This window comes from Lithobates pipiens, unplaced genomic scaffold (assembly GCF_037356315.1).
Source record: "Lithobates pipiens isolate NorthernLeopardFrog02 unplaced genomic scaffold, aLitPip1_a1.2 Scaffold_13, whole genome shotgun sequence".
Taxonomy (NCBI): Eukaryota; Metazoa; Chordata; class Amphibia; order Anura; family Ranidae; genus Lithobates; species Lithobates pipiens.
In genome coordinates this window covers 42,033,142-42,058,371 of record NW_027507718.1, presented here as the reverse complement: position 1 = coordinate 42,058,371, position 25,230 = coordinate 42,033,142, and the positions used below count along the sequence as shown (strand labels likewise).

The window sequence follows — 25,230 nt, the reverse complement described above, 5'->3', positions numbered from 1 at the left end:
ATATATATATATATATAATTTTTTTTTTTATTTCCAACCCGCACTAGTAAATTTCAATTCTTTGACTTTTTTTCTTTCTCTGATTTTTAGCTGTACTCCTCACTTTTCTTTTTTCTTTTTCTTTTTTTCTTTAAGCTAATGGAGCAAACCCATATACTGTGAAGAGGTTTGCTCTAACGTTCTCTAATTATCCACATCCACCCTTATCTGGCTGATTTTGCACATCCTTAGTAAGCTATTGCCTATTTCAGCAGTTCTCAAATGTTTATGATCTTGTGGTAAAAGCTAGTGTATTCATGCCATGCTGTTTGCTGTAGGACGTATCTGGAGCAGATCACAGCTATTGATTCCAGGACAGTGGGGAGCCCTGCAAATGAAATCCTTGCAGTCAACTACATATTGGACAGTATCAGAGACATTCAGAAGCAGAAAAACAAAGTGCACAAGATAACCGTAGATGTACAAAGACCTACTGGGTCGTTCAGCATCGACTTTCTTGGAGGCTTCACCAGTTACTATGATAACATAACTAATATAGCTGTGAAGTTGGAACCAGCACGGGGAGCACAGCATGCTGTACTTGCTAACTGCCACTTTGATTCAGTAGCCAACACCCCAGGTAAGGAGATCATTGGCTAGTTTGAATAGGAACTATATTCCTTTTCTTTTAGACTCATTGGTGTTTTGAGCCTAGTAAAGTTACCTGTCACCTTTACTAGGTATAGAATATTGACCGATGAAACAAAGTTATACATGTCAAAGTTCATCATGCAGTGACACTAAAGGCAATTCACAATCTCTGACTCCTGCTTGCACAAGGCCTGTCTTTACTCTGATTATCTAAAGAGTAAAGAATAATTGGTGGCTGCTGATAAATCCTTTATTGCAGGTTAATGTGTACAGACTACAGTGACAAGCAAAATGAACAATGTAAAGTAAATAAAGGAAAATGATGTTCATTAATTATTCTATAGAAATATGTACTAAATGAATTCTCAGAAAAAATAAGTAATATCTTTTTGAAATGCCCATCATGAACAATAAAGATACATTTAATAATTGCTGCACACATGTTGTCTTTCTGCAGGTGCCAGTGATGATGCTGTAAGCTGTGCTGTACTACTTGAAATCCTAGGATCGCTGTCAAGTACACCAGTCTCTTTGAAACATGCAATTATATTCCTGTTCAATGGTGCGGAAGAAAATATCCTGCAGGTATCCATCTAGTCATCTATTCTTTACTACTCATAGCACTTAGTTATTAGACTCTAACTTGTGCCTATGGAATGTTAGAAATTCTCAGGCCAATGCTGTCAGAGGAAGATTTCATCAAGTGAGATGTATATTTTCCACTGAAAGCCTATTTTTCCTCTTATTGAAATGAGTTCTGTGGATGTCTCTGCGTACCACATAGCATGATTGTTAGGTTTAGCTTTGTAGCTCTTCTTTGTGAATGGTCAGGCATTCTTATGTGTCATATGTAGTGCTCAGTGCCTGCCAGTATCCTTTTATTCTTGAGTGATTCTTCAATTCAACTCCTAAGTGGCTTACCAACCCTCTATATATCTGGAGTCTGCAGTACTACAATTTTAATGTGTTTTTTATTTTTTTATTTTCAAAACCAACAAAAAAAAAATCTAATGTGCAGAATATTTTATTAGCATATTTTTTTTTTTTTTATAGAAAGCAGGGGGCAGCAGGAACAAGGAGGGGGGGAACCGGGCATCATGATGATCATGATGCTTTCCTGATGAGGCGATGAGGTCTAATTTGGATAGAGGAAGGTCTGTGGACGTAGTCTATCTGAATTTTGCGAAGGCATTTTTTACAGTACCCCATAAAGGTTAATTTCCAAATTAATGTCTTCTAGCTTTGGTGAGATTATATGCACCTAGATTGAAAACTGATTGCAGGGTCTTGTCCAGAAGATGGTGATTAATGGCATATTTTCTATATGAGGTGAAAACATCGTAAACCGCTGAAAAAACATACATTTATTAAACAAGAATTTAAAATATCCAGTGGATGATACTAACGCATTTCAACCAATGGGGCCTTAGTCATAGCTACCCTAAACATACAAAATTCACCAATAAATACTTGTCCCCTCCCACTTAAAGAACAAGGGGGAGGAAACCGTGTATAATTAGTACATCGGTTAAAACAGAAAAAACAAAACGGCACAAAATAGATATGTATAACACATACCAAAAGATGCAAAAATATTGCTCCTGGGAGCTAAAAATGTGAATGCAAGTTACTCGCTGGAGGGGGGGGGGGTGGAGGGACTTCTGGGGGAATCGAGGGAGGAAGAAGCATCTATGGGTCCTAGTAAATCACACTCAGAAGTAGCATTCATTGCCAAGCTGCACCAAGCATAGCTTGCAGTCAACATGCTAATTGAAAGGGACAGAAGAGATAAAACTATAATTCTGCCATTTTACATAATTCTGGTTCGGCCACATCTTCAGTATATCACCCAGTTCTGGTCAACAATTCTCAGGAAGGATTTCCTTGAACTGAAGAGAGACCAGAGAAAGGCAACAAATGTAATATGGGGCCTGGAGGACTTATGTTATGAGGAATACAAACATGTAAACCTATTCTCCCTGGTGAAGAGACGCTTAAGAGAGGATATGATTGCAATATACAAATCTTTAAATAATGACTTGTAGCATTGGGAGGAAAGTATTTAACCTAAGGTCTTTAAAAGAACACATGCAGCCAAACATTAAAGTTAGATGAGAAATGGTTAATTCCTAAACTGTGTAGGGGGTTATTTACTGTTAGAGCAGTATGAATGTGGGATTAATTCCAGAGAAAAAACGATAATTCTCCCCCTCTACAAGACTTTGGTCCGGCCGCACCTAGAGTATGCTGTCTAGTTCTGGGCACTGGTCCTCAGGAAGGATGTACTAGAAATGGAGTGAGTACAAAGAAGGGCAACAAAGCTAATAAAGGGTCTGGAGGATATTAGTTATGAAGAAAGATTGCAAGCACTGAACTTATTCTCTCTGAAGAAGAGACGCTTGAGAGGGGATATGATTTCAATTTACAAATACCATACTGGTGACCCCACGGTAGGGATAAAACGTTTTTGTGGAAGGGACACGTGCCCACGCTTTAAAATTAGAAGAAAAGAGGTTTAACCTTAAACTACGTAGAGGGTTCTTTACTGTAAGAGCGGCAAGGATGTGGAATAGGAATCGATAGTTTCAAGAAACTATTAAATAAGCATCTGAACAACCACAATATGCGGGGATATACAAGGTAATACTGACATATCACACATGTAGGTTGGACTTGATGGACTTGTTTTTTTTCAACCTCAACTGCTATGTAACTATATATAACTATGTAATACCATATGAATGCAAAAAACTTTTTTTTTTGTCTCAGGGTAGCCATGGTTTCATTACTCAACACCCATGGGCCAAACTTGTTCGTGCTTTCATCAATTTGGAGGCTGCTGGTGTTGGTGGAAAGGAGCTGGTATTTCAGACCGGTATGTAGTCATCAATGTGAAACATTTGTTTTAGTGAAGCTGCTTATGTTTTAGACCTTTTTTATTTGTAATCTGTGTTATCTAACCGGCCACTGCACTTAAACAGGTGAGTGCTTCGCGGTTCTGAGTTGACGTACCCGGGCTCTGTTATTTGGCCCTTCTGATCACATGATCGCTATGTCCAGTCAGCACTTATAGCTGATTGGACACATATAATCGCCATGTATACTGCTTTACACACACTGATCCCCCAGCAAGTGTCCCCGCACTGTGTCCTGTCAGTGTAAAACATCTGTCACACGGTAGCAACACATCTGTACCAGTGATCTACATCTGTCACATGGTATCTGTACCAGTGATCAACAACTGTACCAGTTAACATCTGTCACACAGTACCAGCATTTTTACTGCTTTACACACACTGATCACCCAGCAACTGTCCCCACACAGTGTGCTGTCAGTGTAAAACATCTGTTGCACAGTAAAAACACATAAGTACCAGTGTAAAATATCCGTCAAATGGTACCAACACATCTGCACCAGCGATCTACATCTGTCCATCTGTACCAGGGATTAACATCTGTCACGCGGTACCAATACATCTGTAGCGGGGATCAACATCTGTCACATAGTACCAGCACATCTGTACCAGTGATCAACATTTGTCACACGGTACCAGCACATAGTTACATAGTAGGTGAGGTTGAAAAAAAAGACCCATGTCCATCAGGTCCAACCCATGTGTGTTTATATGTCCGTATTACTTTGTATATTGTAAATCCCTGTATGTTGCGGTCGTTCAGGTGCTTATCTAATAGTTTCTTGAAACGATTGATGCTCCCTGCTGAGACCACCTCCTGTGGAAGGGAATTCCACATCCTTTCCGCTCTTACAGTAAAGACCCCTCTACATAGTTTAAGGTTAAACCTCTTTTCTTATTTTAATGAGTGGCCACGAGTCTTGTTAAACTCCCTCCTGCGAAAAAGTTTTATCCTTATAGTGGGGTCACCAGTATGGTATTTGTATATTGAAATCTTCTCCCCTCTCAAGCGTCTCTTCTCCAGAGAGAATAAGTTCAGTGCTCACAACCTTTCTTCATAACTATTATCCTCCAGACCCTTTATTAGCTTTGTTGGCTTTCTTTGTACTTGCTCCATTTCCAGTACATTCTTCCTGAGGACTGGTGCCCAGAACAGGACAGCATACTCTAGGTGTGGCCGGACCATAGTCTTGTAGAGGGGGAGAATTATTGTTTTTTTATCTCCTGGAATGAATCCCCTTTTTTAATGCATGCCAATATTCTGTTTGCTTTGTTAGCAGCAGCTTGGCATTGCATGCCATTGCTGAGCCTATAATCTACTAGGACCCCCAGGTCCTTTTCCATCTTAGATTCCCCCAGAGGTTCACCCCCCCCCCCCCCCCCCCCAGTGTATAGATTGCATTCATATTTTTGCCACCCAAATGCATTATTTTACATTTTTGTACATTGAACCTCATTTGCCATGTAGTTTCCCACCCCATCCTCTGTGGACAACTGCACTACTAAAACCACAGGCAATCTTTTGTTTAGCCTTGCTCAGCAGAATGTGTTTTTGGGTGTAATTCTTCGTATGTACATGCTATGTGTTAGACGCCTGAAGGTGCTATTTGAATGTTGGGCCTCAGGATGTGATCAGGCTGTGGAAAAGTCTCACACATGTGGCATCTCGATACTCAGGAGGAGTAGCAGAATGTATTTTGGGGTGTAATTCTTGGTATGTACATACTATGTGTTAAAAACATTTAAAAATGTACAACTTTGTGTGCAAAAATAAATAAATAAATAAAAATAAGTGTGTTTTTATTTTCTTTACACATTTTTTAAAAACTTGTGGAAAAATATGACATGTTCAAGCCATTGAAGAACAGACCTTTTCTGGCACTTTTTGTTTACATGTAAAAATCTGTATTTTTAGTTAGAAAATTTGTTAGAATCCCCAAACAGTAAATGTGTGTATATGTGTGTGTGTATGTATAAAAAAAAAAAAAAAATAAATATATATATATATATATATATAAACATTTTTTTTTTTGTATTTTTTTTTTTTTTTTAGCAGTGGTGTTTGTGCAGCGTTTTTTCAAATGCCCTTTTTTTGTGTTTAGAAAAATGCACTTTTTTTCATTTTTAATGCAAAAAAACAATACATAACCCAATTTTACATTAACTGTAAAATTTGACTCTAAAATTTTAATATTATAAATCCATGCTTTAAAATTGTGCATGCCCATGCAATGGAGACAAACTACTTGCATGTTATCGTACCTACATTGTTCATTGTGTGACACTTTAAAAGCCATTACAGGTTGCCACTTTAGATTTACACAGGAGGTCTGGTGCTAGAATTACTGCCCAGGGTCATCCATTCACAGTGATGCCTCACATGTGTGGGACGAACGCAGTCTGCATGCATGTGGGGCCGATTGTGTGCAATCGCCTTTGCACTTGAGCACGGTGGGACAGGGGCCTAACACTTTTATTGCTGTTCCAAAGAATGTAAACATCATAGTATAGAAAATCTGCAGCATGTCGCATTGTAATAATATGTTACAGTTTTCTAACAAAAGAGAAGAAAAGGCGTGTAGAAGAGAAAGACAATGTTTTTAGGAAGTGAGAGGCCCCCATGCAGAATTCAGAAAGTCTGGTTATCCCTGAAAAATGGGAAGAAGCTGGTTGTGTCGCTTAGAAAGTCTAATCAAAGCTAGACAATCGGCTATACAGAAAATAAGTAATGTTAAAGATATTTTACCTATAAATAATATAAAATCTTTCATTCTTGACTGGACTTCCACTTTAAGTTTTATTAAACAACCATACAAAGCATATCATGTAAGAAGTATAAAGAAGTCACAAAAAATTGCCAGGTGTGTGGCCTTACAAGGCAATGTAGGTCTAGCGCTGGATCATAATATTGGTCCCAGAGGATGTATACAATTGCTTTAGTATTGAGTAAAGACTAGAGTGTGCACATTATTTAGTTACTGGTTTATCTATAATTGTGTTTTTTTTTTTTTTTTTTTTTTTCAATTTATATTTGTTTTGACAGGCCCTGAAAACCCATGGCTGGTACAAGCATATGCAGAGGCTGCTGTCCACCCTTTTGCATCAGTGGTGGCCCAAGAGATATTCCAGAGTGGTATTATCCCTTCAGATACAGATTTCCGCATTTACAGAGATTTTGGCAATATTCCAGGTTTGTTTTAATTTTATAGCTAATTATATCTTATTACCTTAAATACTATATTTTTATGCATCATAAACTTTGTTTCAGTTACAAATGAATGGTATGTCATTTTATGCATCTTCTACTTAATTTTTTTCATAATATATTTTTCCAGGACTCTTTTTGTTGTGGAATGGACCTTTGTCTTACATTGATGTGACTGAATAAGCTGCATTTTTTTGTCTTGCATGTTTGTTTTGTTATCAGATATACTGAGAGGGATGAAGAGAACAAATAAGAACTTATAGGTTGCTATCGGTTTCCCTTCCTGCTTGCGTGAGGACGGAAAGTATTCAGACCCCCATCCATTTTTCAGTCTTTGTTATATTGCAGCAATTTGCTAAAATCATTTAAGTAAATTTATTTTATTTTTTTTCCCTCATTAATGTACACACAGCACCTCATATTGACAGAAAAACACAGAATTGTTGACATTTTTGCAGATTTATTAAAAAGGAAAAACTGAATTATCACATGGTCCTAAGTATTCAGACCCTTTGCTGTGACGCTCATATATATATAACTCGGGTCCTGTCCATTTCTTCTGATCATCCTTGAGATGGTTCTACACCTGCATTTGAGTCCAGCTGTGTTTGATTATACTGATTGGATTTGATAGGAAAGCCACACACCTGTCTATATAAGATCTTACAGCTCACAGTGCATGTCCGAGCAAATGAGAATCATGAGGTCCAAGGAACTGCCTGAAGAGCTCAGAGACAGAATTGTGGTAAGGCACAGATCTGGCCAAAGTTCTAAAAAAAAATTCTGCTGCACTTAAGAAGTTTCCTAAGAGCACAGTGGCCTCCATAATCCTTAAATGGAAGTAGTTTGGGACGACCAGAACCCTTCCTAGATCTGGGCCTCCGGCCAAACTGAGCTATCGGGGGAGAAGAGCCTTGGTGAGAGAGGTAAAGAAGAACCCAAAGATCACTGTGGTTGAGCTCCAGAGATGCAGTCGGGAGATGGGAGAAAGTTGTAGAAAGTCAACCATCACTGCAGCCCTCCACCAGTTGGGGCTTTATGGCAGAATGGCCCGACGGAAGCCTCTCAGTGCAAGAAACATGAAAGCCCGCATGGAGTTTGCTTAAAAAAAAAAATCATCTGAAGGACTCCAAGATGGTGAGAAATAAGATTCTTTGGTCTGATGAGACCAAAATAGAACTTTTTGGCCTTAATTCTAAGCGGTGTGTATGGAGAAAACCAGGCACTGCTCATCACCTGTCCAATACAGTCCCAACAGTGAAGAATGGTGGTGGCAGCTCATGCTGTGGGGATGTTTTTCAGCTGCAGGGACAGGACGACTGGTTGCAATCAAGGGAAAGATGAATGCGGCCAAGTACAGGGTTATCCTGGATGAAAACCTTCTCCAGCGTGCTCAGGACTTCAGACTGGGCCGAAGGTTGACCTTCCAACAAAACAATGACCCTAAGCACACAGCTAAAATAACAAAGGAGTGGCTTCACAACAACTCTGTGACTGTTCTTGAATGGCCCAGTCAGAGCCCTGACTTAAACCCAATTGAGCATCTCTGGAGAGACCTAAAAATGTCTGTCCACCAATGTTTACCATCCAACCTGACATAACTGGAGAGGATCTGTAAGGAGGAATGGCAGAGGATCCCCAAATCCAGGTGTGAAAAACTTGTTGCATCTTTCCCAAAAAAGACTCATGGCTGTATTAGATCAAACGGGTGCGTCTACTAAATACTGAGCAAAGGGTCTGAATACTTGGGACCATGTGATATTTCAGTTTTTTTTCTTTTTTAATAAATCTGCAAAAATGTCAACAATTGTGTGTTTTTCCGTCAATATGGGGTGCTGCGTGTACATTGAGGAAAAAAATTAACTTAAATGATTTTAGCAAATGGCTGCAATATCACAAATAGTGATAAATTCATGGGGGGCCTGAATACTTTACATCCCCACTGTATATGTATATTGTGTATGTATGTATGTATGTATGTGTATATATATATATATATATTTATTATGAGCTGCACAATTCTGGCCAAAATGACAATCACAATTTTTTTTTCTTAGAATAAAAAGATCACAATTCTCTCGATTCTCGCGACCTGTGCAGCACAGTAGTGTAGTGGTTAGCACTTTCACCCAGCAGCAATAGGGTCGCTGGTTCAAATCCTGACCACGACGCCATCTGCTTGGAGTTTGCATGTTATCCCTGTGCCTTGCCCGTTTAGGGCAGGAGGCTTTCTGTTTGCGCTCCACTCTGGAGCACAGGCAGCCTGGCGTCCCGCGCATCGGTGACGCGTCAACGCGGGATGCCTTACTCGCCCATTATCAGGGATCTCACTAGACTGACTCGATGCAGCCAATCGGCACACCAGTCCGTCTCAAACGGCCTCAGCTGTGGAGGCTGCCGATGGCGCCTGTCCACAGCTGATTGCAATAACCCTTCTGGGTTATTTAAAGGCCTGCACGCATGGCGGTCAGCACGCCGTGGGTTGCACGTCGCCAAGGATTGTCTCCATACGCACTTCAGCTACAGGTTAGCATACTATTTGCATACTTCAGCTACAGGTTAGCATACTATTTGCTGTCACGCTTCCAGCCTCATACTCTTTTATACACAGGCATGTTTTATGTCTCATGGAGAAGTGGATGAATATGAATGTACACAATTTAAATCATAATAAATTGGGTCTTGTTAGTGGTAAATCTGAAAGATGGGAAGTGTACAGTATGTTTTCCATTCTGCAATTTGTTTAGCATTATCGAATATCATGTTGACTGTCCTGGGACTTTTTGCTGTGTTTTTTTTACCTTTTTTTTTTTTATTTTTATTTTTTTATTTCTGTAATATCTGTTCTCATTTAGGTATTGACCTGGCATTCATTGAGAATGGCTTCATATACCATACAAAATATGACACATCAGATAGGATTCACACAGACTCCATCCAAAGGGCAGGTTGGTAATTCAATTTTGTCTAACATTTTTCTGTGAATCAAACATAAGAATCTCTTGTGGCAAAAAAAAAATCAATGCAAATATGTTAAACTCCCTTTTTTTAGTACAGTTACATTAAGTATTATTACCTGCATTTTAAAAATGCTATTCTACTTCTGAAATTGTATTTTGTTTCTATACCTGCAATCCTTTGCACAGCAGAAATCTAAGTGTGAAACTATGTATGATAAGCCTGTTAAGATAGTGTTGTGGATAGAACATCATTCTGGCCCTGAAGAATGCAGGGATGGCTAACTTGCTCTAGGGCAGAAGCACAAGGAAAACATTCACAATACATTGATGTCTCCTTTACTCCTGTCTGGTAGGGGGCTTGGTACCTGCATAACTGTCAGGAAATGGTGTTGGGGGCACAGGGGAGGCTGTGGGTGCAATGAAAGCGCAACTGAGACAGCGGGTGCAGTAAAGGTTGAGACGGATGGATTAGCAACTCCAGGTGCCACAGAGGTTTTGGGTACAGAGGTACAGCAGGGACTTTGCGTTTATATGTTTTTTACTTCATAAAGTAACATTTTATTCGAACTCTTTGTAAAAAGTCAAATCTATTTATCATTTTTCCATGCTGTACGTATATTGTATGTATTATATTTTAATGTGAAATGGTTTTCACCCAGGTGACAATATAATGGGGGTATTGAAATACTTGGCATCTTCACACCTTCTTGCTGACTCGTCCGAATATCGTCATGGGAACTTGGTTTTCTTTGATATGAGTGGCTTCTTTGTGCTGTCCTATCCAGCTCGCATTGGTACCGTTGTAAATTACATTATTGGCACAGTTGCTTTGTTTTATCTAAGCAAAAACACCATTAAATACAAGCGAGCAGGTAAGCTATTGTATGTATTCGTGCTGATTACATTTTTTCTTAAAGTGGAAGTCCAGCTTACATCTAACTAGCTTTAAAACTGCTCCCCTCTCCTAAAACATATGCTAACTAACCTGTGTAAGAAAGATGTATATACTGTACCCCACTATTTTCAGGCCTTTCTGGTCAGGTCACATGATCTCCCCTGTGTCAGCCAGTGGTGGCTACAAGGCAGAGGAGAGAATGTTCTCCTAGTAATGCCCGGATAGTGACATGACCCATAGGCTTCAGTGGTCCATCCATTGTTGGCTCTTCCTCCTCTCTGCTGCAGCTACGCTGGTTACGACAGGGGAACTGGATCATGTGCCTGGGCCAAAGCAGCCTGAAAATGGATAAGTTAAATACATTTTTCTTGCATTGGTTAGTTAGCATATGTGTTAGGAGGGGGCAGGGCCGTTTTAAGGCTAGTTAGGTGTAAGCAGGTATTCCACTTTAATAACATTGTTGTATTACATGCATATCCCCTGTCTCTTTGGACATCCTGTATTTATTAGGCTCCAAGCACACTGGAGCTCATAAACTGCAGTCTATTGGAGTTTGGGCGTTTTTTTTTTTTTTTTTAAAGCCCATAAACTCCACTCTGTGTTAGCCTATGTGTCCATGCATATATGGAAGTTTTTTAGCTTTAATGAGCAGTGGAGTTTATGGGCTTTTTTCTGAACGACAGAAATTTGCTTTCAAAGTGCAGTTTTTTCACCGGCAAAAAACATCAAACGCTCATGAACACGCGTTAATTAGTGTTCGGCGTTATATTTTTTTCAATGCATTGTGGGAGTTTGGAATGCACTGCAGGATTTTTTTGAGTGTCCTCTGTATATTTTTATTAAAAACGCCCATAAACGCTGTTAAAAGCATGTTTTTCAACCAGCGTTTTCTGCCAGCAATCTGGCGTCCAGAAAAAGCTTTTTTGAGCTTCAGTGTGCATGGAGCCTTAGGCTGAACTGTAAAATTTACAGCCTTTCATCATGGCAGAAATTTAGAGCCAAATTTTAAGCTGGCTATACACTGATTGAAAGGTCAATCAGTTTGTGGCTGTCTCTACTCACCAGAAGTCAATCAAACGCAAAGGACAAGCTGGGAAACCTTTTCCAATCAGTGGCTGCAGCTGTTAATCAGAGTAGCCTGATAGCAGCGCATGCGGATGTCAAATTCCAATTACCCGGCGTGGGGAGGGGGGGGTGTTCTTAGGTAATGGAGTAGGGGAATCCCACCATCCACCTCATTTGTGTGGATGGAGTAATCTGGCTGAACCAAAAAAAAAAAACATTTTTGGCTGGCTTTAGTTGAAAGATGACTGGCTTTTGTAGTTCAGCCTTTATAAAAAAAAACAACAACAACTTGGGAACATTTCAAATAATGTTACCGATACTATGTCAGTACAGTTGAAGTCCAATTGCTGCTTTTTAAGGTTTCCTTACCTCAAGTCAAAATTAAATTAGGTCAATTCATTTTTTTTCTTAGTTTCCACCTGCTCTGTTTTTGTATTTAGGCATGCATAGTATGTATAATATAATAAAGTAGCTGTTCTGGCTCCCCTTGGAACAGAAAGGATATTGCTATTCGCACAAAATAATCGTGATGATTCACTACGTTTAGTGGGTGATCAAATCCGGGCAGTTCCTACTGCACAAATCAACAGGCAACAGAAATGGGGAAGGGGGAGTTCCAGTTGTTTTTAAACGATTTCTGCAATTTAATAATGTAGGTGTATTCATTGTGAATTTATTAATTTATTTTATTCTGTGTAGGTATGAACTATGCTCGTGACCTCATGGTTGGACTATTCATCACAGTGACAAGTTGGGTCTCGGCTATAGTAACTGTCCTTATCATGGCGGTGCTGGTCACTTTGAGTGGCTGTGCTCTCTCGTGGTATACACATTTCTATGTGGCTGTGGCTCTATATGGTGCTGCTGGTCTAGCTAAGCTCCTATTAATGCACTCGCTGGCTAAACAATTCTATTTTGCAGTAAGTGTTCTCATAACTTTGTTTGTTTTTATTTTTGCTATTCATAGTTGAGAGATTTCACACACACTGGAGGGAACTACAATGAAAAAGCAATGCCTTAAAGTGGATCTAAACCCATAATTGTTGGCTATTCCTTGCCCCCGCTTGCTGCTCTGTAACCTAAACTGACCCAAACTCTGCTGCAATACTTGCCTAGTAGGAGCTTTGGGCCGAATTAGAACACTAATGTTTGGAACAGCTTAGGTTAAGGAGAAGAAATGATAAGAGAAGTAAAAAAAATCAAGTTTTTCCTCTGATTGTGTAGCCTTTTTATAGATAGGTGAAAGTGGTAAATGTGATATTGTGCACGGCTTCTCGCGGCCTCTTGATTACAATACAGAGGAGTGTATGTAGCAGAATTCACTGTTCCCAGGAGGATTTGGCTTTAGTGGGTTAAAGTTGGTAGACAATATTGACTGTCCACATTGGTTAACCAATGTATTGCCTTTTTTCTATGGCATTGCAAAGATATTACATGTACTAGCATATCATTTAATGTATATTTTGCTAAGATCTTCTCGTTATTGATATAAGAAAACCATGATCATAGAACGATCATGGATGCTCAACATCCTTTAATGACCAAATGGTTTCTGTGGTGTCTACCTACCTATACTCCCTCCTTCATCCATATCTCCTGTCCTTGTAAAGTACCTGGTCCTTTTGGGTAGGAGGAAGCATATTACTACTTTCAAGGTTACGGTGCTGCTCTTTCCCTTTGTCAAACCCTGTGTAGGCTACATTGGATTGTGTAAGGGCTTAGACATGAGTTTTGGACCTGGCAATTCTGCATCCTGGGAGGAGGTCACTCCCATTTACCCAGAAGCACTGGCTATGGAGCCATAGGGATTGTGGTACAGAGGGAGTATATGTTGTGTTCTAGAGACCCTGAATGGGCAAAGGACTCTTTTTTTTTATTTATTTTTTTATTTTTTTTAAATTAAGTTAAAGCCATACATTTTGCTTTTTAAGTTCGACTGAAGCAAAGCTGTCTAGTTTATAAAGCCCTATTTACAATTGCTTGTTGAAGTATTTAGCCTGGACAGTAGATGACAGCTGTTGGCTCAAGTGAAAGTTGCCAGTGTAGTAAACTTACCCTTTACTTTGCTGTAGTAGACTGGTCTCCTTCTCATGCCAGTTTCCTGAACGATACGACAGAATATGTAGTATGCTGGATGTTGTGCAATTTCACCCCCGTTTTAGGCATATCTGTATTTTCTTCTCCGGTTCTCCAGAACACAAACAAGCAGTACCTTGGAGATCTCTTCTTTGATGTGTCCTTGCTTTCATGGGGCATACCAATGATGCTTCTTACTAATAAAGGCCTGTGCTCTGCTTATTTCTTCGCCATGTGGGTGATTTTTCCTTTGATCACAAAGGTGTTACTTCAGCAAGAATCTGTTTATCAAGGTATGTTTGTTTTAAGGTATGATTAGCGATACATAACCTTTTTTAATAAATTTAATTCCATTCTGATATTCCTGTCATGCAGACGATTGCCTTCATAATTTAAATGTCTTGTAGTCTGGGGGCAATACAAGCAGTTGTAGTAGAATTGCATACTGATGCTGCCATCTTGGACTGCTTCAAAATCGATTGTATTTTTATTTCCGGGTATAACCCGTGTAAATGTATTTTTATTTATTTTTTTGTCATCTGTGTCCCGTTGGGGAGCTTTCCCCCTTTTTCTTTTCTTTTTTCTTTTTTTTTTTTTTTTGCTGTCCCATAGCCAGAACAGGAAATTAATACAAATTCCACAAAAGTGAGGGGATTATTTTGTCACTAAAACTAGTGCCCTTATTGGAAGATTTCCTCTCAATTCCTGTTCTGGTAACACTTGTGTCATGTTTTCATTGTCTGTATATATTTTGAGCACTTTCACATCATATCTCTTGAGAAAAGTTTTATATAACTGAAAGATGTTGGGAGAGGGAAATCAGTGATTGAATTTCCACGTATCCAGCAACCAACATGCATTATATATTATTCTCCCCTCTGTGTTGGAGGATGGGAGATTGGTAATTTCTTCACAACAGGCAGTAACATAATGTGTATTTTTTTGCCTCGTTTCACCATGTACAGCAAAGCAATGTGAAATAATGTGCATTTTCAGTGACTGTGTTTTATCGTTTTTGTACAATAAATATATATATATATATATTTTTTTTTTTGTATATCTTGTTTTGCTGCAACAAAAGCCGCGTACACACGTAGCCGTCTGTCCGACGTACTTAGTCTGGCGGACTTCCCGCCAGACTGTCCGTCGGACTTTCCGAACGGGCTACTTGCCCACACACGGCACTTTTTCAGCGGACTTATACGGCGTACTAAGTCCGCCGTACTATCCGCCCTACTTTTGAAATGAACGGACTCGCTCACACACGCAGAGGAAAGTCCGCTCATTTTGAGCGGGTCTCCAGGTAGGCGGGGCCCGCGGAGGAGACGTCGCTGGCCCCGCCGCCTGGTATGGACTTAAAGGGGAACCCCAACGCCGAAAAAAATCGGCGTGGGGGTTCCCCCCAAAGTCCACAACAGACCCTTGTCCGAGCACGCTACCCGGCCGGCCAGGAAAGGGGGGGCGAGCGAGCGCCCCCCCTCCTGAGCCGTACCAGGCTGCGTGCCCTCAACATGGGGGGTGCCTTGGGGAAGGGGGGGGGCGCGCCCCCCCACCCCAAAGCACCTTGTCCCCATGTTGATGAGGACAAGGGCCTCTTCCCGACAACCCTGGCCGTTGGTTGTCGGGGTCTGCGGGCGGGGGGCTTATCGGAATCCGGCCCCCCCACCCTATGTGAATGAGTATGGGGTACAATGTACCCATTCACCTGTAAAATAAAAGTACAAAAAAAACACAACACACGAGATAAAATACTTTATTGCACAGCTCCGGGGGTCTTCCGTCTTCGGGGGTCTTCTCGCCGGACTCCTCCGCTATCTTCTTGTAGCTCTTTTACTAGCGGAGGAGTCCGGCTTTCTTCCTCGCCGTCGGCCTCTTCTTCCGACTTCGGGGGTCTTGTCCCCCTCTTCGGTTCTTCTGCCGGGCCACCGCGCCTTCTTATAGCTCTTTTACAGGCGGTGACCCGGTCTTCTGTCGCCGCTGCCGCCTTCCGTTCTTCTGTTCTTCTTCTTCAGATGTTGCCTCGCCGAGTCCTCCGCTCACAATGACAGGGAACGGGCACGCGGCGACTTATATAGGGACAAGGGGCGGGGTCTTCGGTGGATGTCACATGGGTTCATGTCACATGGTGACCCCCGTCCCTTACGATGTCACAGTCCCGGAGGATGCTGGGACTGTCGCCACGTGACATCAGCCCACGTGACATCAGCCCACGTGGCATCAGCCCATGTGACATCAGCCCATGTGACATCAGCCCATGTGACATCAGCCCATGTGACATCCACCGAAGACCCCGCCCCTTGTCCCTATATAAGTCGCCGCGTGCCCGTTCCCTGTCATTGTGAGCGGAGGACTCGGCGAGGCAACATCTGAAGAAGAAGAAGAACAGAAGAATGGAAGGCGGCGGCGGCGACAGAAGACCAGGCCACCGCCTGTAAAAGAGCTATAAGAAGGCGCGGTGGCCCGGCAGAAGAACCGAAGAGGGGGACAAGACCCCCGAAGTCGGAAGAAGAGGCCGGCGGTGAGGAAGAAAGCCGGACCCCTCCGCTAGTAAAAGAGCTACAAGAAGATAGCGGAGGAGTCCGGCGAGAAGACCCCCGAAGACGGAAGACCCCCGGAGCCATAGGGATTGTGGTACAGAGGGAGTATATGTTGTGTTCTAGAGACCCTGAATGGGCAAAGGACTCTTTTTTTTATTTATTTTTTTATTTTTTTTAAATTAAGTTAAAGCCATACATTTTGCTTTTTAAGTTCGACTGAAGCAAAGCTGTCTAGTTTATAAAGCCCTATTTACAATTGCTTGTTGAAGTATTTAGCCTGGACAGTAGATGACAGCTGTTGGCTCAAGTGAAAGTTGCCAGTGTAGTAAACTTACCCTTTACTTTGCTGTAGTAGACTGGTCTCCTTCTCATGCCAGTTTCCTGAACGATACGACAGAATATGTAGTATGCTGGATGTTGTGCAATTTCACCCCCGTTTTAGGCATATTTTTAGGCCGGAAAAGTTCGCTCATTTCAAAAGTATGGCGGACTGGCATACACACGGCCGGATTGTCCGCCGAAATGCGAGTCCGGCGGGAAGATTGGAGTGCAACACGGCATTCTAAGTCCGCCGTACTTTCGGGTCAAAAAAGTATGCCGGAGGCTACACACGGGGGGATTGTCCGGCGGACTTGAGTTTGCCGGACTTTTCCACCCGCTTGTTTGATCGTGTGTACGCGGCAAAAGTCTCACGAACGAGATCTTTTTCTTGCTAAGCAATAACCTCATTCTAAAATGTAAAAAATGAAACGGCCTCCTTTTTAATTTGGGATGCTTTTCAGGCATTTTAGTGCTAAAAATAGTGCCTGTAAAGCGCCACTCGGGCTTTCACACTGGGGTGGTGCACTTGTGGGATGGGGAAAAAAAGTCCTGCAAGCAGTATCTTTGGGGCAGTACACCGCTCCCAAAACGCGCTGCCCATTGAAATAAATGGGAAGCGAGGCTGAAGCTCCGCAAAATGGACGCTATTAACCCTTTCTTTGGTCGCTAGCTAAAACTAGCGGCACTTTACTGCTAACGTCCGCACCGCCCCAGTGTGAAAAGGGGTCTAATCATTTTTAGGACACCAACATTAGAGGTGATTTATTCTTCCAAAGCAAATACACTTTTGTACACTGGTACTGACTAGTAAATATTCCAGTATTTCTCTTCTCCCTGTTTGCTCTCCCTCACTCAGCTAATCTGACCCCAGTGCTGACAGAGAGGGGCAGAGGCAGGGTAGGGCCAAACAACAATGCTGTGCAGGTGCCAGATGCCCTCCTTATCAACCAATGACCTTGTTGGTTATTAGGATGCTGGTGTCTAAATGGTTGTAATGGTGTAGAATGAAAACCTGTGGCTTTGTGTAACTAAAAGGCAGAATTGTTTTGTGCATTTTGCCAAAGCACCCTGGTTAAAAACTGCTTCTGTAAAATATTCACTAGATTCCTAGAGTGTGACAGAGAGATGCAGAAATGCTATGCCCCCTAGAGGACTTGTGTGGAATCCATTTTATCTTTTCTACAGTACATAGAACTCTGCTTAATGCTATATAACAGATTTTCTAGCTTTTCATTGAAAACAGGTTCTTGATTTACATATATTACATCTTCCAAGTACACTGTAAAATTGTGCTCCCTTTTTTTTTTTTTTTTCCCCCTCACAGGTTCATCCTATAAATACATTTCCATATACCTGTTGGGATTATTTTTTCCTTACCTACACACCATGTATCATGTGTGGGCATTGTTTGAGATGTTCACACCTATCCTTGGACGCAGTGGAACAGAAATCCCACCTGATGTGGTGATGGCCGCTTTTATGGTTGCTTGTACAGTAATTCTTTTATCTTACTTTGTAAGTACCCATATTGGTTACTTCAAATACAGGGTGAATACTCCAGTGGTAGGATAAACTCAGCTGTCACTGTAGCATTCTGTAAGGTTTATGCTAGTATTGGCAATGCAGTCTTTGAGATCATTTCTTTTGGTCATGCATTTCATTCATTCCTCAAGATAAATACTTTTATTTGTAGTGTCATGTTTGCCACATATTTAGAAGCAGTAAATTAGCTGGGCTGACAACTGGAAATAGTGGTATTGGTAATGTAAATTCTAACGTGTCTTATTCTAAAAATACACTTAATTACCAGATTTCACACATTTTCCAGTAGAGGAACTGGTCAGTGGTTTCGGTAATCCAGTGGTCATCAACCCTGTCCTCAGGGCCCACTAACAGGCCAGGTTTTATGTATTACCTTTGGGAAGATGCAGACTAGAATACTGCAATCACTGAGCAGCAAATTATATCACCTGTGATGTATTTCAGTTATCTTGCAAACCTGGCCTGTTAGTGGGCCCTGAGGACAGGGTTGATGACCACTGATATAATGAACTATTATTTTAAGCTTATTCAGTAAAAGTCTCCTAGCAGCCTCCTAGGCTTGTAAGCCACACTTCAGTAACATGGGCCAGTCTAATTTGTATTACTGATGTATGCACACATAAATGGTTATAAGCACGCTCCGCCCAGTTCTGGATATACATACAGATATGTCATCCACAGGAATTTATTTTTATGGCATACATGGAATTAAGATGCCAGATTAACTAGCCCACGTAGGTGCACTTTAGCCACATCTAAGATGAGAAATGTTCTGGAGATGAATACCTGCAATTTTTTCCGTAAACAAGATAAAATATTGTAGTATCCCTGAGTAAGAGCCATTCATGGTATATCTCTCTGTTTAGTAAACCCAACAGGTCTATACTATTATTAAAAGTAGTTAGCAAAGATGCATACATGATTTACTTTACATTTTCCTCCTTGTTTTAGATCAAGTTTATTTATCTAGTCAAGAGCATCAAAAAGTTAATGATGTGTTTGGCATTTGTGTCTGGTGTGACGTTCGTCCTTGTCTGTAGTGGCCTGTTCTTTCCATATAGTGGCAGTATGGATAGTCCCAAGCCAAAGAGGGTCTTCCTACAGGTAATCCTTTTCTACCATATATTGTATGCACTGCAGAGAAATTTTAAGGATTCTCCCTTTGCAGTGTGTGCCCTGTTAGTGGAAAATCCAATAGATGCTTTTATTATTCTATAGCAGATTGCTGTGTGGTAGACTGTCTTTATTTATATTTTATTTGCCTGTTTTTTTTATTTTTGTCTCTGTATGGCGCTGTTTTTGAAACAAAAACAAAATGGCCAATGCTGCTCGTTTTCAAAAATGGCTATGCCTCTTTTCTATATTGCATTATCCTGTTTTTGTTCATCAGCGGTCTCTGCGGCACCACAGCCACATTCAACCTTATCCATTGCTTAAAGTGTATGTAACCCTTATCAATTCATTTACCCTATTTGCTTAGCTCCCTTTTTGTTTCGATAAATAAATATGCCATCAAAAGTATTTACTTTATATCTGTTCAGATATACCTGTTGATTTTGCCAGAAATGCTGTGAACTGGTAACTTTCTTGTGCTGTCTGCCTGTGTACAAGTTGGAGTTACTGAGATGAGAAGGGGATGAGATCAAAGGGGTGTCTGTATGTATGTTTGTTTGTTTTTAATTTATTTTTCTCCTTTTCTTTTTTTTTTGTTTTCTTCACGTGTTTTTATTTTAAGAACACTTCAAGGGTCAATAGATCACCTGGCATTCAGCTTGCACACGTGCAAGAACAAAATGCTTAAACAATGATCCACATCCGCAGAGAAATGGGTTAAAACAGACGTAACCTTAAATGACAAACTTTATAGTAGACAACATAAAGAGCAATCGTTGTAAGGATAGGCAATCCATCCTTCTTTATGGAGCAATAGTCTTTTGGATACCCTGCAGGCCATAAAGAAAAATTGATTAAGCAGCATTGGCAGGGGAGGGGGGGGGGCATTCATAGCCCAGGAAATTAGTAGGATGAAGAGGATTGGAATACTGGAGGATGGAAAGGGCTTTGCATTGGAGTGAGTTTAGAGAAGGCGGAGAAACCATAAGAAAAATAAAAGTAGGAAGTAGGAGGATGGGAGAGAGTAGAACAATGACAAGGTGTCATTTTGGAAAGTATCTTGTAGGGAGGCTTCATGTATGAGTACCAAAGTTGACTCAAGGGTCCCACACTCACTAAGTTTTAAGGTTTGCATTCTGGCTGTGAGGGTTTTCATAAGTTTTGCCACTCAAAATGCAGGTCAAGTGTGTTAAGCTCATGCCACCCCCACCAGTGAGAGGCAGTTCAACCTCTTGTGGCCAGTAATACGTTCATCAACCTTCTAGCGTTTATGGACACATGGGATGGTGGGAGACCAGGCAGGTGTACTGTATGTGGCTGGGTTAAGTTTAAGTCGCATTTGTAAAAGTGTAGATGAGTTTTTACTTCCTGCCAAAAGGAGTGTATCATGAGACAAGTCCAGTATACCTCCCACAGCAGTCTGACATGTTAGTCAAGGATATGGAGAAACGCAGTGATGTGGTAGCAGTGATAAAAGATTTTAAATTGGTTCACTTTATAGATTGTGCAAATCGAGATTTTGTGCAGCCTCTAAAGTTTTTTGCCAAATCCTTTGTTGTAAACTCTCTATTTAGGATTTATTCCTTATTCATACAGTACGCTATGGGTGTGTCCGCAATTAAAGCCATCAAAATTTATAAACCAGTCATCTACATGCTGTTCCTGCAATGCAAAGCTTTTCAAAGGGTGAGGGGGAAAAGGAGGTTAAGCTAGGTGCAATAGCTTCTACAAAATGTTTTATTTGAAGGTAACTAAAAAGTGATCTAGATAGCAGTTCAAGTAGCAAAAAGAAGAATTTTGGTCCATACATCTAAGGTATTGACAATTTTACAGGAGAGATTTAGGTTTCCATAACGATACTATTTCTAGTATAGCCAGAGTATAGAGAAAAGAGACCAGAGAAGATGTGGGAGATGTTAAATAGAAATTGGAACACCTGCGAATCAAATTTTACATGTAAATGTCACTGCAGCAACAAGGTCTAGACCTCTGAAATCAGTAGAGGGTCCCCAAATCAAAGAGATGCAATGGATTGGGCTAACCAATCTCAGAAAATTTATTGGAAGAGGGTACAACATAAACTAGAGTATTTACACTCAAAGTAGAGATGCACAGTAGTATGTTTTAATGTCGGGGACATAAGAACGGTCTTGGCAACTCTGACATGTGTGGTTTTTCCCAAGTAACGTATATTATAAAAGATACTATTGCAGCAAATTAAGGCGAGACCAGGTAAGTTTCACAGGAAGTGTTTGTAAATAATAAAGTAATATAGTTATGGATAGAATTCGGCCTGTCCAAAAACATAGGAGTTGATTGATTTCACAGAACATACTTGGGTAATTGGACTCGTAAAAAGTTTGAGGGGTAGGGGTCAAATTGATAACTGCTAACATAAATCTAGTGTAGCGCAACTCCAAAAGCTTGTGTATAATCGCACTTCTCCAATACAAAAACATGAACAGAGCATAAAGTCAAAAAAACTCATGCATTTAAATCACAAATAAAGATTTAAAAAAAATTGTAAACTTGTATGCAACCACCGCTGTGTCCAAATATAAATAATTCCAAATGTAATATGACTCCACCACCCATGCAAACTGGGCGCTCACCTCACTGTTATGACCCCTGCATCATCAGCAAGGTCATAACACGTGATTATACCCTTCAGGGAATGAGATTCTAGATGCCACTTTCTATATCTTCAAAGCTTCCATATACAGGTGTGTTGGTCTCAAATATGGACAGTGTAGATGTGGGAGCAAAGAGCACACAGGACCTAGTGTTCGTCCTTTTAAAACGTATTTTTAATATAAAAGATAAGGTATATCACTTACAAATAAAACACTGGCAGCTAGCACTGGCTTGGGTGCTTTATTTGTAAATGCAATACCTCTTCTTTTTTTGTTTTTTATTATTTAATATAAGAGAACACTAGATCCTGTGTGCTTTCTTTGCTCCCATGTGTACACTGTCCATATTTAGGACCAACACACCTGTATATGGAAGCTTTGAGGATATAGAAAGTGGCAACTATGACCTTGCTGGTTTGCACAGGTGGTGAAGTCATATAACACTTGGAATGATTTATATTTGGACACAGTGGTGGTTGCATATAAGTTGGACTGTTTCACTAATTTGTTCTGTATATACTGTTTGCAATTTTATTTTAAAAATGATTTAGATCATTATTGGTGATTTAAATGCATGCGTTTTTGTGACTTTATGCTCTGTTCACGTTTCTAATTTGTAGAAGTGTGATTATACACCAGCTTTTGGAGTTGCGCTACACTATATTTAGGTTATCAGTTATTTAACACATTTAAGTGTGGTTAAAATTATTTTTGAAGTGTTGGCGAGCAACCCCTGGAGAATATGATTTCATGTTATTCATTGTAGTAGTATTATTATTATTAATTATTATTATTATTGCGTTAACTGATCACATATATTGGGTTTCAGGTGCCAAATTGATTCCTAGATATTCCAGGAGTACTGATTGGAGGAGCAAAGTGTTTCAAGAGACTGGAAGCTTAAATTGATAGGCAGCGCTTCTGATTTAGTCATTAAACACAAGGACACAAATTCTTTAAAGCAGGCATGTAAGCTCGGGGGTAGTTGGAGACTGTTGGAGTATGTCCTTTGCAAAAAGAAAAGGTTTAATGGGACGATTATGGATGGAAATCCCAAGTCTGTGATCCATCAGAAATGAAGTAGGCAAGGGATTGACATCACATGCTTAATGCCCCACACACACTCAGATTTTCTGCAGATTTTTTCCTTCAGGTTTACCAAAACCATGTAGTGCAAGGGCCTGCATACAAATTGAAACGCCTAAGGTTTGATCTCATATTATATGGTTTTGGTAAATCTGAAGGAAAAACTTAGCAGAAAAACTGATAGTGTGTATGGGGCTTAAGAATTGAGCTTTTTTTTTTTATGGCAGAGTGGAAGGCAGGAGTGTTCTATATTTCTGGCACATCAACAGTTATTTTTCTGTACTTGCAAAAGGGGTGAAACATTGAGAAATGTGCATGTATTCCACACATGTACTTAGAGCGTTTTGTGTGTTTGTTGTGTTTTTCTTTCTCTAATCTCTGACATGTTTCTTTCTCTCTACTGTTAGCATACAGCACGGACCTTTCACAATTTGAATGGGGAGGTGGCAAAGACCGATTCTGGTATATGGATAAATGCCTTTGATTACAGTGGATTATCTCATGTCACTCCTCATATACCTGAATTAAATGACACAGTCAAAGCCCCGTGTGAGGATGCTCCATTCTGCGGATACCCCTGGTTTTTTCCTGTTCATTTTTTGCTCAGGTTAGTGGTCACGTCATGGTATATATATTCTAGTCATCTGCATGACTGTCTCTAACTTGTAAAAAAACACCAGTATAATAAACATCAATTATGGACCAAATTAAACTTGATGCTTGCCACACACACGGCAACTTTAAAGGGGTTGTAAAGGTTCATGTTTTTTTTTTTAAATAACAAACATGTTATATGTACCTCCTCTGTGCAAGGGTTTTGCACAGAGTGGCCCCAATCCTCCTCTTCCGGGGTCCCACAGCAGTGCTCCTGGCTTCTACCTGCATCGAGTACCCCCTTGGAGACCCGCATTCCAAGGGGACACCCGTGCGGGCATGCTCCTGAGTCCTGCTGCTGCGTGTATTGACTGACTCAGCCCGGGTCACTCGATTTTGTCAATCTATCCAATAAGGACCCAAGACAGTGGCTGGAGCTGCTGTGCTCATCCCCGTCGATGGAACAAATGGGTTCAGGTAAGTAAAAGGGGGGGGCTGCTGCACTACAGAAGGTTTTTCACCTTTAATGCATTAAGGCGAAAAACCTTGAGGGTTTACAACCCCTCTAAGTGATTGAACTTCCGAACGTAATTTTATGTTACAATTGAAAAACAATTGAAGACCTAAAATTATAGTTTCTATCAATGCAAGGATTGAAATTGCTTTGATTGAATTCAGCAGAAAATTATAAATGACTGAATTTTGATGCTCCGTTGAACCCATGGGTGGTAGAAGGCTTTGTTTCTGGCAATTACTTGGTGCTGGTATTTGTAATTTCTGTTGGCTTGAAGTGGTTAAAATTTTCTAAAAATCAGCACTGCATGGCTATCCTAACACTTGTATTTTTCTATTACTAGGACTTTTCTGATCCAGTGGGTCTTGGAAAATGTCAGTGACTATTTTTATAGGGAGGTGAGGAAGATCCAAACGGCTGCACTCCAACAATCCACTTTATTTGGTATAACCATTAAAACCAGACAGATGGAACAAGTACAGTGGGGGACAAGCAAGTAGACACGTTTTGCGCTAAAGTCGGCGCTTAATCATTACCCCATGATTAAGGTAATATTAAACGCTGACTTTAGTGAGAGACGCGTCTTACTACTTGTCCCCCACTGCACTTGTTCCTTCGGTCATTTGATTTTAATTTTTTATACCTTTTTTAAAGTGGATTGTTGAATTGGAACCATCCAGATCTTCCTTGTCTTCCATTGTGCAGCACGCAAGCTGGATTGGCACCTGACTTGAGGAGTTGTGAAGGGCTCATTAGAGGTTAATCACCTGGAGCAGCGATAGAGTGTTAACTATATTTTTTTTATAAGTTATCCAAGGTACTCAGAAAGCTTCAGCATTGGTACTATGTATAATTTATGTAAAATTGCAGCGCTAAAGATGATAAATTGCTCTAGTACCAAATGGTGTATTCTGTTCTTGCTGAAAATGTTGTTTGTCTGAAAAAAGAAAATAAATGGAGCCACCACATCTTAGGGTGGTGGGTAATCTGCAATATACAGTATGTTCTTGGGTTTATGTTTCACTCAGTTATCTAGCTATGGACGTGCTCTATGAAGTAATAATATAATCTTGCATGCGATCACATGCCGGATAGTCTTGTGTTTATTGCACATTTCGATTATGTTTGACGGGTAGTGATATTT

The 25,230-nt window shown here is 40.5% G+C and overlaps 1 protein-coding gene across 1 annotated transcript in view; it reads left to right on the top strand.

Annotated features, from left to right (window-relative positions):
* ERMP1 (endoplasmic reticulum metallopeptidase 1) overlaps positions 1-25,230 on the top strand; it is a 52,307-nt gene that overhangs the window by 8,790 nt on the left and 18,287 nt on the right. The window contains exons 2-12 of the mRNA XM_077475049.1: positions 318-619; positions 1,088-1,215; positions 3,400-3,505; positions 6,589-6,735; positions 9,606-9,698; positions 10,370-10,582; positions 12,370-12,590; positions 13,865-14,039; positions 17,929-18,119; positions 19,098-19,250; positions 23,386-23,585. Of these exons, the coding sequence (XP_077331175.1) occupies positions 318-619; positions 1,088-1,215; positions 3,400-3,505; positions 6,589-6,735; positions 9,606-9,698; positions 10,370-10,582; positions 12,370-12,590; positions 13,865-14,039; positions 17,929-18,119; positions 19,098-19,250; positions 23,386-23,585 (1,929 nt within the window). The remainder of the gene's footprint in view (positions 1-317; positions 620-1,087; positions 1,216-3,399; positions 3,506-6,588; positions 6,736-9,605; positions 9,699-10,369; positions 10,583-12,369; positions 12,591-13,864; positions 14,040-17,928; positions 18,120-19,097; positions 19,251-23,385; positions 23,586-25,230) is intronic.